Below are 15,141 nucleotides of genomic sequence, written 5' to 3' on the forward strand. Positions count from 1 at the left end.
CCAACGTGGCTGAGCTGCAGCAGGCCTCCCTGGTGGAGAGAGTGGCATCATGCTTGAAGCAGCCACTTGTGAACACCTGATGCAAGTTGCTGGGGGGAAAAAGCATCCACAGGGATGGGACGATGACAAGGTAAATTTAAAAGAAACACAGTGCATGTAAGTGTACAGAAACTAGGGATACAACCTTATTCTTCACTTCTTCCTCAGGCATCGGCTCTTGGCTGCAGTTGACAAGGAGATACCAGTGCTGACAGATCTTTTGCATGACAGATGTAGCCGCTCTCGCAGGACTGCTGTGTGTGGGGTAAACGTGCCCTTCTGTGCTGAGAAGCTGGAGATGGAGCTTCAGAAAGGTAAAATGCATAGATTGATATGCAAAAAAGCGCATCTTTCTGATCCAGTCAGAGCTTTGGCTGTGGATTCTTTGTTACTAAGACTTTGCAAAAGAACTGAGTAATTTTCCAAAACCAGGGTCTTGGTCCTTAAGACCGATGCAGGTTCAGAGCCCAGGATTGTACGGCTCTTCTGGAATGCTCTGAGATCTCATAAAAGCCTTGAAAAGGAAGTGTTCCTCCACGCTGACTGGCCTGCATGTGAGCTATCCAGACTGGTTAAAGCATAATTAAAAATTGCCAGAGTGGCTACATTCTTTTCTAAGTGCAGCTGCAAAGTATTAGCTGTGGGCATGTTTTAGACCTTAATTAGTAACACTTGCACTGCAGGACCAAAATCTTTCATGCATGCAGCTGCTATAAATTAATATCAGTTAGGCATTTCTTTAGGCAGTACGAGGGTCTCCTGAAAATGGTGTCAGAGCCCACCTAGATTAAGGAACGTGTATTACTTATGCAATGAACTGCAAAATCAAAGATAACTAGAAAACATCTTTATTGAAAAAAGCAGATTATAGCATCTAAGGTTAAATGAAACGTCTGACTTTAATATTAAATAACTTAGGGAGATAGCAAGTAGCTTCTTCTTTAGATAAATAAATCTACATTTCCCAATTATTTTTCTTTAACAATCAAGGGAATCAAACACTGAAACACAAAACCACAAGTAACTCTAAAGACTAAAAGACAGAAGCACATTTGAAAGTTTTACAAGGATATATACAAAAATAGTTAAACTAATGTATATTTTCAGCATGTAAACTAGTTACATGATATACAAACAGGGAATTTATATATTTCCTACAAAATAAAAATCAATGTTGGTCCAAGTTCTTGGAAGAAAACTATATTCTTTTAAAGAAAATGAAAATATTTCTCAAATGAAAACTTAATTTAAGTCAAATTATACACTCTAGTTACGGCATTAGTTACAGGATGAATGACAAACTTTTAAACTTTCCTTGAAACACAAGAAAGCAGCTTTTGTCTCCTTTAGAGCTTTGGTTTACTTAACTACTCTGGAATTTCTCATCTTAAAGAGCTCCTCTAACCATGTTTTCCTTTTGAAGCTCCACCTCACAAAATATACATACACACACATGTGCACACAAGTGAAAAGAAACAGAAAGAAACCCAAACAAACTCCTTCTGAAAGCTCAATTATCTGAGTGCATTCTTTTGTTTTGTTTTTCAGTTACTATTTTGGTCCTTTCTTTGGAACGCTTCCTCCAGCGCATGAGGGACTCTGAATCTCCTAGAACAGCTCTGTGCTGCAGGGACCTGGTAAGGCCTCCTTACCAAAGCAGTAAGGTGCATTCCTGATGCAAATGAGAACAAGTTGGTATTGTTTTAACTTCATGGAAATATTCTGACAGCACAGAACGTAAAAAGGCCTCTTATGAACAACCACGTCATAAAATGAGCTCCGGAAAGTTTACATCTGTGTTGAACTGCTTTAATTTAAGCATATACTCCTTAAGAAAATAATTAAATGAAGTTTTCTCACTTACATAATTCCCCAGACAGGAGGTGAAATGTGCAGAAGCTGTCGCTAGCACTACAGCGTGCAGACATCGTTACTTCAGATTAGCTTCTATTTTTTTTCTTCTGTTCTTTGATTGAAAACTGGCAAATTTCACTCAACCGCCAGTTTTTAAATTAAATGCTGGAAAAGCAAACTTCATTATCCAAACCCAAAACGCACCTGTCTGTAGGAAATGCTGGAACAACTGCTGCTTTCTGGTCTTAAACAAATTTCTTATTCTGTACTGAAACTGTACTTTCAGTATAGCACTGTGAGAATGCTTAACATGTTGGAACTGAGCAGAACTACAAGCAAGACAAATTAACATGTGAAATTAAATGTTATTCTGTTCTAAAGCATGATCATTTTCAAACAACAACAAAAAAAAAAAGGTATCACAGGTTCATGTTGGATAATCTGCTGACCTTTGGAAAGTAACGTTGAGCAGGAAACTTAACCCTGCTGCTGGAGGTGGAAGTGCTGAGGAAGGTACTGGCAGAAGGCCGGGCTAAATGCCAGAGTCACCTCCACCTCTGGCCGCAGTGGTTTGTAAGGTTTTGCATCAGTGTACAGCATGTACTGCTATGGGATGACTTGCTCGGAGGAACAGACCCAAATATCCTCTGTGTATTTTAATGATTGTTTCCTTAATTTGAATTCTTTAATATGTAATTGTCAAGACAAGCAATTAGGAATACCTCAAAGATAGATGTGGGCCAAAGCAGCTTCCTTAAATGGAAAAGTATTACATTGCAGCTCAGGCTAAAAGTTTATCCTGAAGCTCTACCTTCCATTTCCTATTGTTCCTAGTAACCCTAATGGAATTCGCCTGGTTATTTAACCCAACTGAAGACAGTTTTTTTCTTTTTCTAGTAGAATTTGCTGTTTGGGCAAGAGGCACTGGTATTTCTGCTTCTCTCTGAGGCTTGTTTGGTGACTGTGGGCACAGAGGTAATGCTTGTAAAGGCCCGTGTGCATGCAGCCAATATCTACTCTTCTGCAAAGGGGGCTTCCTAGCTCACACTGCCGAAACAGGGCACGAGTTATACAGTAATTCCTGCAATACATGGCTCTCACACTAACTTGTGTATTAATTAGTAAATTACTTTTTAAAGGAGTATCTGACTTGCTAAAGAGCATTGGGTAGAACAGGTTCATCTAGGCCAGAGGAAGTTTGGCAGAAGTTCAGAAAACAAAGCTTTTGTTCCTTACTAACAGAAAAAAACAAATACTTCACAAGAATTTTTCCTGCCTCCTTTGCTCTGCCCCACTTCCCCAAGGAAATTCCAGACTGTCAAAAAATTCTGTTAAGAGAGTTAATTATTCCACTTAGGAATTAGTGTCCATTGGATGCCCTTTGTACTTTTTTCAAGAGCACTACGAATGGCTTTCAAAAAATCAATGGAGCATAAGAAACTGAACTGCAATGGTGTTACCAAATAAGTCATTTCATCAGTCTGCATGCCGAATTTAACGTGATCATTTCTGCATGGACCACTCAGATTCTGGACATGCTGAGAACTCGCACTGAAGTGTCCCAGTTTACACATGCCGAGAATCTGGTCTGGTATTTCCACTTCCTCTGGAGCAGAAGAGTTTTATTTTATTGTAATTTTGGATACAAAGACAGCAACGATGGATTTATTTAAAATACAAATTCAGGAAGGCTGGATAAATTCTCATGAGAATGCAAGGAATTTTTTAAACATACAGATGTGTGATTTGCATGTAAATCATCAACACATGGTAGAAAAACCATAAAAAAAAGATTCATCCAACTTCCTATATGGAAGACATATATTTCCCCAGAGCTCTGAGGTTACTGTAACAGCTTATGCAAAACATGGAAGTGTGTACATTCTATGTACATCTAATACTTGTTATAAAATATCGGTGTTTCAATTGTCTGACTCTAAATTATTATTTCTGCTAAACTGTATTTTGTTTTTCCAATGAAGATAACCACCATCTGTTGAAATGTACATCTAGAAAAGGCGGCAAAGCTGAAAAGAAAAATTATACAGAAAGCACAGCCCCTCCTTTTTAACGTCTCAACATATAATCTTAAAGCAGCTGTTAACAAATGAACAAATGGTAACCTGCACAAAACAAGCAGCATAAAGACAAGTTTGACTTTGCATAGAAAGGGGCTGCTAACTCTATTAAAAAAACAAAACAGATTTGAAGATGAATTGATTACGAAGTGCCAAATCATCAATTTCATAGGAATGCATTTTGAAGCTACACTACTACACAACAAGCAATTTCCGAGCTCAGTACCTTCCTTCAATTGTTACAACCCTGCATGTACTGCTCTTTGGGATATACTCTTCTGTTACGTGGTTTGTTATGAGACCCTTGACCAAGTTAGTTTTTGATCACTCTGGAACCATGTAGGTTGTCCTGATGCATCTTCACAGAATGCCACTTTCTAACCCATGCTGAAAACTGTCACTGCTAAAAACACTCATTTGCTTCCCATTCGCTAATTCTGGGAATGTAGATTTTTTTTTTAAATGTGATACTTGTATTCTCTAAGACCAGATTTCAGGGATACCAGCAGAACTGCTGGCATTGATCTCACCATTCCTGCTGCAACATGATAAAGGTGCTACATTTTGGAAATTTATTCTGCGCTCCTTGCTTGGGCAAAACCTCCACCGAATCCGATAAGCCAGGAGTGCAGAACAGCCCTTTGTACCACTGTTTTTAAAGATGCTTGCACTTGCAGTTATGACTTAATGGCGCACTATTTGTTCAAGTAGACGGTGTCTCAGTGAAAATGTCTAAATAAAAGAACACATATATACAAGATTAGAAAGAACCCCTTACCTCTGATTTAAAAAATAAATAGCTGGTTTAGATGGTTATTACTGGAATATCATCTTTAAAGGAACAGGAAAGTCACTTTAAATTTGTGGCAATGGAAATGTCTTTCAGAGTTCTGTGACGTGCATTGGATAGCTCGGCGGTGGATGCGATGGCAATTTAATATTAAGGCGCCTGATGTGACAGCCGTGACAGAGCAAGTGGCCCTCTAATGGGTAACAACGATGGCCTTCCTCATCATTGAGCTGCAAGCCACAATCCTAGAAGAAAAATATACGTCCCAGTTTCATGAGTGATTCAGGTAGGTCATCTTTTATCAGCGCTGACTAACACTGAGTGCTCTCTCTCGTGCCACAAAAGGCAGCAAGGTGAAGAGTTTAAAGCAGGTAACTCAGGGTCTGTCTACTGTACATAAAATGACATCAGTAAAAAAAACTAGGGCTATCTATATTAATACTAGCCCAATTCTAACAATTTTTCCCCACTCCTCTTCATCTTATCAGTATTGAAGCAAATTGGACAAAAACTCTCTAAAACTGTATTCCTTTTTCTGCAAGAAGAAAGTCCAGTTCTTCAGTGGATTTCAGTTTTAGAATAAGAATCTACTGAGGTTTCACTGGAGCTGTTAAGCTGTCACACCAGGAAGAGATGACACAGGACACTAGAAATGTTGCCAAGCTTGACTACTGACTTTGCATGATGAACAGATGGTGGATGGCAGCTTAAATGACATTTCATAGAAACTGGGCATTTGCAAAGTGTCTGTGTGAATACCTCAGAATACTGGCACTGACTGAACTGGCATATCTGGAGACAGCAGTGACCCGGTGTGTACAGTTTGAGAGCCTAATTTGAGGCTATTAGGCAGTAACCTACCCCTGCTAACACATGGCTAACCCCCTGATTACTGTACATAAATGTACTCTGCCATTCTCAGCAGATGTGGAAGCAGCTTAATTTGCCTCAAACTGGAAAGAGAATGGGGAAATGAATAATGAAACAGAACAGAAAATAAACCCCCATTGGGACATTCTAATATAATGTCAATAGGCTGAGAAAGAAGGGGAGGGAGCTGTCATCCTAAGTGAAGCCTGCACAAAGCAATAGTTGAGGGAAGAAGGGAGGGAAATACAGCTCTCCACATGCTGAAATGTCCTATGCCAATTTATCTTGAGTACCAGCTACCTCTGTTGCAAGGAGCAGGCTAAGTGCATAGGCTACTCAGATGTAGGTTCACATACATTTCAGGATGTCCAGAATTTTGCTGTCCTTCTCCCTTAATTAGAAACCTCCCTTAACATCATTTTTTAGCTAGAATTAGCATGAAAGGTTGATCTCAAATTAAAGAGTTTGTCTCCTTCATATTCCTGGGATGTACAGAGAAGGCTCGACTGAACTCTCCTCCCTGTGAAGCAGGACCGCTAGTCCCAGAACTTCATATGCTCCAATAAATGTTTAAATGTTCTGCACAAAAGCAATATCACTGATCCCCTCCTCTCTTATGGTAGTAAACAATTGTTCATTCAGCATGGAAACACACAGAGCCCCTGGAAGAGCTTTCCAGCACAGGGTAAAGGCCTTTCCCTACATAAGGAAGTGTATTCAAACCTCCTAAGATCACAGCCACATAAACTGCATCCAAAAAGGAAAAAGAGAACCAGAATTTTCTCTTTGTTCTCTCCCCATCTACAGGTACAGAGAAAATTCCACCAAAATGAAACTTGGCCTGTTAAATTAAACTGGAGGGAAAACAAACAAACAAACAAACAAAACCAAACCTTATTTGGTTCTAGTGAAAATTGCAGTGCCACTTGCTGCCCAGCTAGCACTCATTCCTCTGACTCCCTTCAGGAACAACCACGGTGCAGAGCCCTACCTGCCCAGGCATGCAGGAGTCAGCAAATGCTCCCCAGGTTGCAAGTCATGCACCCACTGAGAGGATGTTTGGTATAAGCAAAGCCTTGTCCAGTGTCTGCCCAGCTCCTCCATGACACTCACCTCACAGTGATAGCACTCCACGTGGTAGTCTTTGTCCATTGACACTACTCGGATGGTTTCTTCAGATCCCTGTTGGAAAAGCACAGAAAAGGTAAGAGTGGGTTTTTTGAGGGGTGTTTTCTCAATCTTCTTTCAGTGCCCAACCTATAGCTTTGGAAAGGTGCTTCTGTGTGGGAGATCTATCTCTTTTCTTTTGTAGAACAGAGCTCTGTAACTGCTGAGGGTCTTGCCCCTCCATGCACTGCACTGCAGTACCAGCTTTCCTGTTTAGCAGCCCTGTGGGTGTCTGAAATAGGTCATAAATGTAATTTGGGAAGCGTAGCTGAAATTTCATGCTCAAAAGACAGTTTTCTCTTGAAGTAAAATCATTTTCCAGGGGCACCCAGAATTTGGACAGATTGTAAGTCAAACACTATGGCATAATGACTGGGTCACTATTCCTAGTAGACATCCTGACCTGACTTTTCCACAGTTCATTCCCTTTAAACTAGCTGGTGCATAGCTATTCTGCACATGCACGTGGCACTGTATGTACCCTGTGGTCATTTACATTCCTGTCCAGCAGGTAATTATGCACACAGGCCAAAGCCTCAGTGTGACAGTGGATGCAGTGGAGTTGTATAATACCTGGCAGCAACCCAGGCCCTGCTGTAACCTCACAGCCTTTCCCTGAGCCACTTCCACGCCTCTGAAGACAGAGCTCATTAAATTTGCTGACCCGCATTGTTTCCAGTTCCAGGTGTGGTTAGAGCATCAGATATGACGTAGACTATGTCTGAGAGAAGCCACGGGCAGGTTAGCACCTGCACTGCTAGACTTGAACTAACCTATGAAACCTCTGTGGGAAAGAACATGGAGCCTATCTTGCTAACCATCAAATGAGTCAGCAGTAGGACTGCATTTTTACCTTCTTTTAATTATTATTAATTTCTTAATCATTTTGTAAGACGTGAAACTAGAAAAGCTCTATGGAAACTTCAGTCCTTATACCACCATCAGCAGGGCATTAGGTTCTGGCTCAGCTTTCATAAGGTTTTTAATGCTGTGAGACCTGGCCATTAAGCAGAAATAATAATGACAAACATACAATGATGTGGAATGGTAAAGGTGGGCATGCTGAGAGGCTCCAGCCACAGGCTTTACTAGGGCACAGCAGCTACAAGGAGGCATGCTCTGGCAGTATGCACCTGATGAGAGGACAAACAAGGTGCTGAGGGCCTTGTGAGCAGGCTGGCCAGTGACACAAGCAGTGGGAACTCAGAGGGTCCTGCAGCTGCTGGAGCTTAATGGGACATCACTGTGGGCAGGCAGAAAGGGATCATCTTTTCCAGAGTCTTACTGTACTAACTATACCATCATAATGGCCTGAGGTTGCAAGCAGCAGTCATTCATCTGGCTTTCCTTTTAGGCAACTCTTCTACCTCCTTTTCCACCCTTTAACCACTTTATTACAGTGGCCTTCCAGGACAACTGGCTGTGTGGCCTCTTGAGGGTCAGGGTAACCCTTCAGCTGTCTTTTCAAGCTTGCGCATCATAACAGATGCACATCAAAAATGCAAACATAGCGGACAAGGAAAATTGCTACTTGAGCTAATGGGAAATTCTGAAAATAAACAGGGCTTTACTTCTTGGATTGTTTTTGGAGCCCCAGTTAAAGCTTTCAATTAAAAAAGATTTATAACAGCGTAATTAAGACCTGGAAAGCACCCTAATGATACAAAGTAATATGCTACATAAGCACTGTGACTATTACAACTGCTGGGAATGCTTGGGAGTGACATTACTGCTGAACTGTATTTAATTTAATGTCTGACATACATTCTAGGAGGAGGAAAAGTTCTTGGAAAGTGTTCTTATGCCAACAGCTGTTTTCTGTAAAGAGTCCGTGCACATTAACATGTACCTGTGCTGGTAGAATCGGCTGGTTACAGGAAGCGCATTTTGGTGCAAAAACCCTACAAGGTAAGAAGAAATTGTTCAAATCACATTTAAAGTTTCTTCAAAAAGTAGAACCAGGAGAACTCTTCTAATCATGCCTTCTTTAAGCAAAATGTGAACCTGGCTTTGAAGGCATCTCTATGCTTTGGTTTTTTTTACAATATTCAGGGAAACAGAGACTTAGAAAGGCACATCTACCCCAGCTTTATTGCTTAGGCCTTCTTGACCTCTAAGTATTATTAATCCAGCCCTCTTCCTATATATGCCCTTTCTGTCACCTTTCTTTATTCATAAGACCATTCAAATTCTGCAAAGTAGCTCCAGACCTGGGGCCTGTCACCAGCTCACATGCTAGATGAGAGAGGGACTGATCTCAGTTAGGATCTATGTAAACCAAACTGGTTTTCCCCATAGCTCCATTTTATAGTAGTCACTGGGCCAACATCACTCCATCCTTACAATACAGTCAGACTAATACAACTGAATTTCAAGTGATTTCTTCTTGCTCCATGAGCTCAGTTATTGGTTGGCTGCAGCAGAGAGCATATACATTGCCTTTGAGCAGGAGTAGAAGAGTCCAAAAGCAATCACTTAAACAACACAACTTCATCAGGCGAAGGAAAGATCATTCTAACACTGTCTGCTAATTCTGTGTCTTCTCTCCCATCTAACTTGACATAACTTAGTATTCCCAAGTATCATGCACCACTAGCATCTGGACACTAGCAGAACCTACCACAACTTGCAGAATTATCCATGTCTAATTAGTGATAGAAGTCCTGAAAGAAGTAGAGAAGCAGCCACCGGAAAAATACATCTTCTGACACAACCTCATTTTCAACCTCACTTAGCCCTTTAATTCCTCAAAGGACCCACTGAGTGAGTTTTAGGATAACTTTAAAACACCTTACATATGCAGCGGGCAAGAAGAGCACTAAGGGACAGCTGAAGAAATAGGAATAAGTCTGAATCTACTGCAAGGCTCACAGCTATACCAGTAACTTAACCAGTATAAACCTTCTAAGCCTGCAGTGGACTTGTTTACTTACGTATGGTAGTCTTTGACACAGTAAATATTGTTCTCCACATCTACAGTGAAGGGGACTCCATCCAAACACTCGTTACATACCACGCAGCGGAAGCAGCCAGGGTGGTATGACTTTCCAAGGGCCTGTAAGATCTTAAAAGGCAAAGAGTAAAGTAAATGGTTGCACAATTACATGAAATCCTTCCTCGTATGCTGCTGTGTCTGACTTGTAAAAGGACAGTGAGAAGCACATGCTTTGGGATGAAATTACCAATCTGGAGCTCTGTCATCAAGGGACTTTTTAAAACAACTAAGTTCCTGATTTCTGTGGATTTCAATCAGGCTCCCAGTAATGACAGAGATCTGTGAAAATCAGGTTAAGTCAGTCCCACTAGCATTAGCTCTGACACAACCAATACTGCCCAACAGAAATTAAACACAGCTTTGGAGACCTACAAAGTAAAACAGTAAAACAGACAAATAAATGGGTTTCCCTTTGCTAACACTCCTGTTTCACCACACTTCCTGACCAGTTATCACTCAGTTATAGGGGCCCATCAGTTTTGGCTAAAATCTGTATCAGTGGGTAATAAAAACTGCCCAGGCTTCTGCCATGCCATCCCTACTACCTGTCTCCTATGGAGATATTCAAGACCTGCCCAGACATCTACCTTTGAGGCCTATTGTAGGATACCTGATTTAGCAGGAGCGTTGGACTCAGTGACCTCTTGAGGCCCCTTCTAACCCCTGTGATTCTGTGATTTTAAAGGCTTCATAGAAAGCCTTTATTTTACAGTCTTCTCAATACTGTTATAGAATCCCTCCCACTCAGTGAAGGTGGCATGGCACAGGGCCATCATAGATAGCACATCAAGTTCATGGACTGGGTGCTGGGAAGGGTTAGACAAGATTCCATCTTCAGGCAACTCTCAAGAGGTTATAGCACCAATTGTACACGTTTCAGGTGTAACCACCAACTAATGGACCGTACAGGGAGACTCTCCACTGACAAAGCTCATGTGGCCCTGCAGCTGTTTCTACAGGTAAAGATCAACAGGAACTAAGACATGGAGCATAGCTCTCTGCACAGCGACTGGTATCAGACATTTTGGTTTGTTCCTACCCAGATGCAACTTATCTTTAGGCATGCTCTGCTATCCAAACAGCTACATAACAAGCACTATTAGCCTGGTGTGGTTGTGTGGCCACCTTTTGCACAGAACAGCTGCACTTTCAGCCCTTGAACAGCTTCAGGCTGCACTCAAGCCTGTAAGGCTGCAGCACTGTTCCTCAGTTGCACACCAGTAATGTGACTGTGCAGACGTGTTTGCTGTCTGTGCACTCCTAAGGAGGAACACAAAGCAATTAGCCAAATAAGACTGCTTAATTCCTGGAGCTCCCAAAGCAGGTTCCTTTTTTTGGAGTATACTTGCTGATGGGAGAAAGGCAGACCTGCCAAGCTTCCAGCCACTGAGCTCCACCAGTGAGATATTATAGACTCCTGCCTGGCATCCTGCAATTAAAGGCCAGTTCAAAGCATGCAAGTTGTGATACCCCTCCCCCTCCCAGCATGACACAACTCTAGAAATTTGCTCTTGGGCTAAAACGAACAATATCCTTGTCCAACCAGTGGTGCCAGGATATGTGCCAGAATTCTCATTAGTAAAGTCTCTGTTCCAGCTCCTACTGCACCTCTGTGTTTGCAGTGTAATTGCTACTTCTATTATGTGCATAAATAAATGATCGTATACATTTTAAAGCAAGAGGAAAACACTGCCATACATGTGATCTGCTCTTCTTCAGTGTGCAAACCACTTTACTTGGGAATTTCTGCTTAGAAAGAACAGATGAAATTTATCCTGCTTTCACCCGGAGGAGGATGCCAGCAGTATCTGGCCCAAACCACAGCTCTTCATTTTCTTATAAAAGTAACTGAACACTGTCTCCCTGCAAATCACGGTAGCAAACAACAGATTTTAACAGACATAGAGCAAGTGGCAGAAGGTAAATAAAGCAAGAAGCAAGTCACGGAGCTGGCAACAAACCTCAAGACTACTGCTAGCGTTCCTCTCTTCTAGCCCAAACCTCAACCCCACTGAAAAAGCTCTTGTCTTACAGAGCACAACTTGTTTTCCTTTACTATGCTCATACAAAGCTGTGACCTGTATTCTGCCCTTAGTATTAAAATCCATTTTTTTTTATTATTATTTCTTTTTTAACTGGCATGTGGAGGAAAAATAGCATCCCATGATCTCAGGTATAAGAGAAGCCCAACTTCATGTACTTGAGAGCAATAAAGCATGAATATACTTTAGGTAGGTTACAATTCTGCCTCAATTTGAAAAATTACCTTTACAATAGTGGAGACAATGATATTCTGATTAGGGAATAAGCACGGTGTCTAACAGACCACTATCCAAAATACATAAAAAAATATATCCCACAGTTAGGAGTTTAGGTCACTTACCATTTCCATTATGAGGTGTCCACAAACAAAGCACTTGTCTGCTGTTTGCTGGAAACCTGAGTACTAGTGAAATAACAGAAAGAACAGGGTTATTTAGCCACTCTTTTATCAGCAGAAATACATAAACATCGAACTGTTTTTCATCTTGTTCTGTATACGACAGCAAACTATACAATAGATCAGCTGCCATATATTTTCCTTTTTACTGGTGTGAGGGGATTACATGTTATTTCCGATCAAGAGGTTGGAGGCAAAATCATTACTGTTACGCAGCGAAGTGATTATGAAGAAAAGGGTCTTGGCAGACACTTTGATGGGCCTGAAAAGTCAAGTGTGGCAGCTGTCACAGCTCCACACTAAGGAATACAGCTTATGCAGTCTGAAACTTGTGCAAAAGAGAATGGAGTGTTGAGGAGCACATACAGAGGTGGCTATTTCTGCAAGGTACTGTTCTGAATTGTGCAGTCAGACTGGTGTGCAAGTCTGGATGAAACAGATGAGTTCACCTCCCTGCTTTCAAGTAGCAGGTTTTGTATCAAAGTGCTTGCTTTTGTCTTCTTCTAACTGAGGTAGAAAAAGGGCCTTGATGCTTGGGATGCTTCTTGGCTGCACTGTTTCTCAGTAACCATCTGGATAGACTATTTCCTAAGGTTGCGAACTCACGGGTTACTGGAAACAGGTGGGTAGGTCCTGGCGGCACAGACAGCAGGGGATTAACAATAATTCAAACCCAGCTAATTCTAAAATCCTGCTGGAATGAATTTACTGGTACCATCTGGCTGCCGTTTGATAAGGAATGCAAAGGAGCATTTATCCAACTATTGATTAAGAAAGAACCTTATTTCCCAGGAAGAGAATTGCTTAGTGGTCACATTTATGTCATTTAGTGCTAACTAGATTGTCATAAATTACACTGTTTATCAGAAAGAAAGGTTTTGCAGACACAAAATCACTCTTTACATGTCTTACCCTATTATATTAAAACCCCGATTTGTTTTTAACAAGAAAATTGTTATTTGTCACATTCAGAACTACATTAACTCTATTAAGAAGACTTTGAAAAATGGTAGTAAGTCTAATAGCAGTGACAGAATATTTCACAGGCTGGGGACACTGTCTCCTTACCACTACACTGTTCTTTCTTTCTGATGGCAGCATTGGTCTCAGACAAATCAGAAACCTGATTTACTGACAGCTGGTAGCTTAAGCTTTGCTTGTGCTTTACCTCCCTCTGGACTGGAAAACAATAATAGGCAGGGAACCCAGCAGCACCATTTTTCCATATGACGGCAGTGCTGTTTAGAGGTAAACAATATATCATCATCTCTACATTTTTTGTATCTCACCTGTCAGTCAACTTCAGCTCTGCAGTGTTTGTTCTTTGAGAATTCAGACATGGCTGTTGTGTTGTTCTATAACCAAACAGAACAAAACCAAGCATGCCTGACAGAGGCTTCAGGACCCCAAGTTTCTACCTTAGGCAACATCAGGTCTTTGAAAGGACATGTCGCTGCTTCTCCTTCACATGCCTAACTGTGCCCAAGGAGAGACCGATGCACTATCCTGCTGTCACGTACTCAATTAAACAAAACCTTCCTCCTGAAAACAGACCCTGGAATCTCATTCGGACCCATTTTCTTTGATGGAGATGTACAAAACCTACTGAAGGTTGGTGCAAACAGATCGAGTGGGTCACATTTCAGTAGGTGCAGCAGTTACTGCCAATGGTATGAAGCTGTAAAAACCATTACACAACTGTGAAGTCACTGAATGTGACTGTTAAGCCTAAAAGTGAGATTCTTACTCTTTTATGCTTCAGGGGCTTTTGAGAGAGATGATCAGGAGCTATTGCCAAAATGCTGTAGGCATTTAACTAATTTCTGAATTGGGTGCTATGCTAATAATGTATTCCAACCCCAGGCTGCCTGTAATCCCTCACAGACTCTCTTCTCCTTGGTTTCCCATTAGCAGAGCATCTGTCTTCTCACTGCTCTATTGTTTGCACTCTGCATGGGACCCTTAGTACATGGGACACAACAATGCAAGAAATTCATGGGGTCACATTAAAAGAGGGAGAGAATATCAAATTTGGTTTCATGCAGATGGTTGGGTTTTTTTATTTTTTGGGGCTTTTTTTTTGTGCACACATTTAAATGCAGTGATTAAACTGAACTAAACAAAATGGAGCCTTCACAGACTCAAAGATACTGGAGCCTCAGAGCAGGTGGCAGAGATCAAACTAAAGCAAAATAGTCCAGAACTTTACTCTTCATCTTGCTGGAAAACCTTTCATATACCCTGTTGCTGCACCCTGTCTTGCTGCCAGTAAGGAAACACTACCACACAGCATATCTTCATGTTTCTGCATTTCCACGTAGTTGCAGCTGAAGGACATGGATCACGCAAGGAGGGACTTTACGTTCACCACAGAGTTTGTTGGACTGTGAAAAACACTGCCAAAACCCAGGAATTCAGCTGGTATCCAACTCCACCTTTCAATGCACATGACTTGGATTTGTCCACTTCAAATTAATGGTATCAGTGTTACAGAACTTGAAAGTCCCTCCTGTCCCAACCTACAGCAGTCAGCACCTTGAAAATATTCTCAGACTTCCTCAAACTCACATCTACCAGAAACTGTGCACAGCAAATCCCTTTCCAAGCTTTCATTCCCTTACTCTTTTAAACATATCAATTAACAATGTTCGTCTGTTCTCTGACTGGAGAACGTACTTGAATCACAAGCCGCCTAAATGCAACATCCTAGCAATTATCTAGGACTACATTTGTTCTGTGACTTCCATTAGATATCAAATAGACACAAGCTACAACTTAAATCATTTACCTTTCAACTGGATTATTTTTTTCGTGACTCCCTCCCTGCTTACCCTCCATTTGCTACAACCTCAGCCCTCACTCTTATGGAGGAGGTAATGTGGCCAGGGCAGGAAGCAGCCATCATGGT

At 41.3% G+C, this 15,141-nt stretch overlaps 1 protein-coding gene across 2 annotated transcripts in view; it reads right to left on the bottom strand.

The window, feature by feature from the left end:
• Window positions 1–206: 206 nt before the first annotated feature.
• The window catches only part of WTIP (WT1 interacting protein), a 65,411-nt gene continuing 50,476 nt past the window's right edge, over window positions 207–15,141 (bottom strand). Inside the window, exons 4-9 of one of the 2 annotated variants that reach the window (XR_014947549.1) lie at window positions 12,177–12,239; window positions 9,732–9,862; window positions 8,648–8,699; window positions 6,745–6,813; window positions 4,750–5,006; window positions 207–343 (exon numbers count right to left, since the gene is read on the bottom strand). Coding sequence is in view for 1 of the 2 variants with exons in the window: in XM_015873986.3 (XP_015729472.1) it covers window positions 4,854–5,006; window positions 6,745–6,813; window positions 8,648–8,699; window positions 9,732–9,862; window positions 12,177–12,239 (468 nt within the window). In the remaining variant the exon portion in view is untranslated. Of the gene's footprint in view, window positions 344–871; window positions 5,007–6,744; window positions 6,814–8,647; window positions 8,700–9,731; window positions 9,863–12,176; window positions 12,240–15,141 lie in introns of those variants that run through there. The other variant, XM_015873986.3, reaches the window with a different exon arrangement.

The sequence above is a fragment of the Coturnix japonica genome, chromosome 6 (assembly GCF_054131305.1).
Source record: "Coturnix japonica strain WE chromosome 6, WE-NBRP24, whole genome shotgun sequence".
Classification (NCBI taxonomy): Eukaryota; Metazoa; Chordata; class Aves; order Galliformes; family Phasianidae; genus Coturnix; species Coturnix japonica.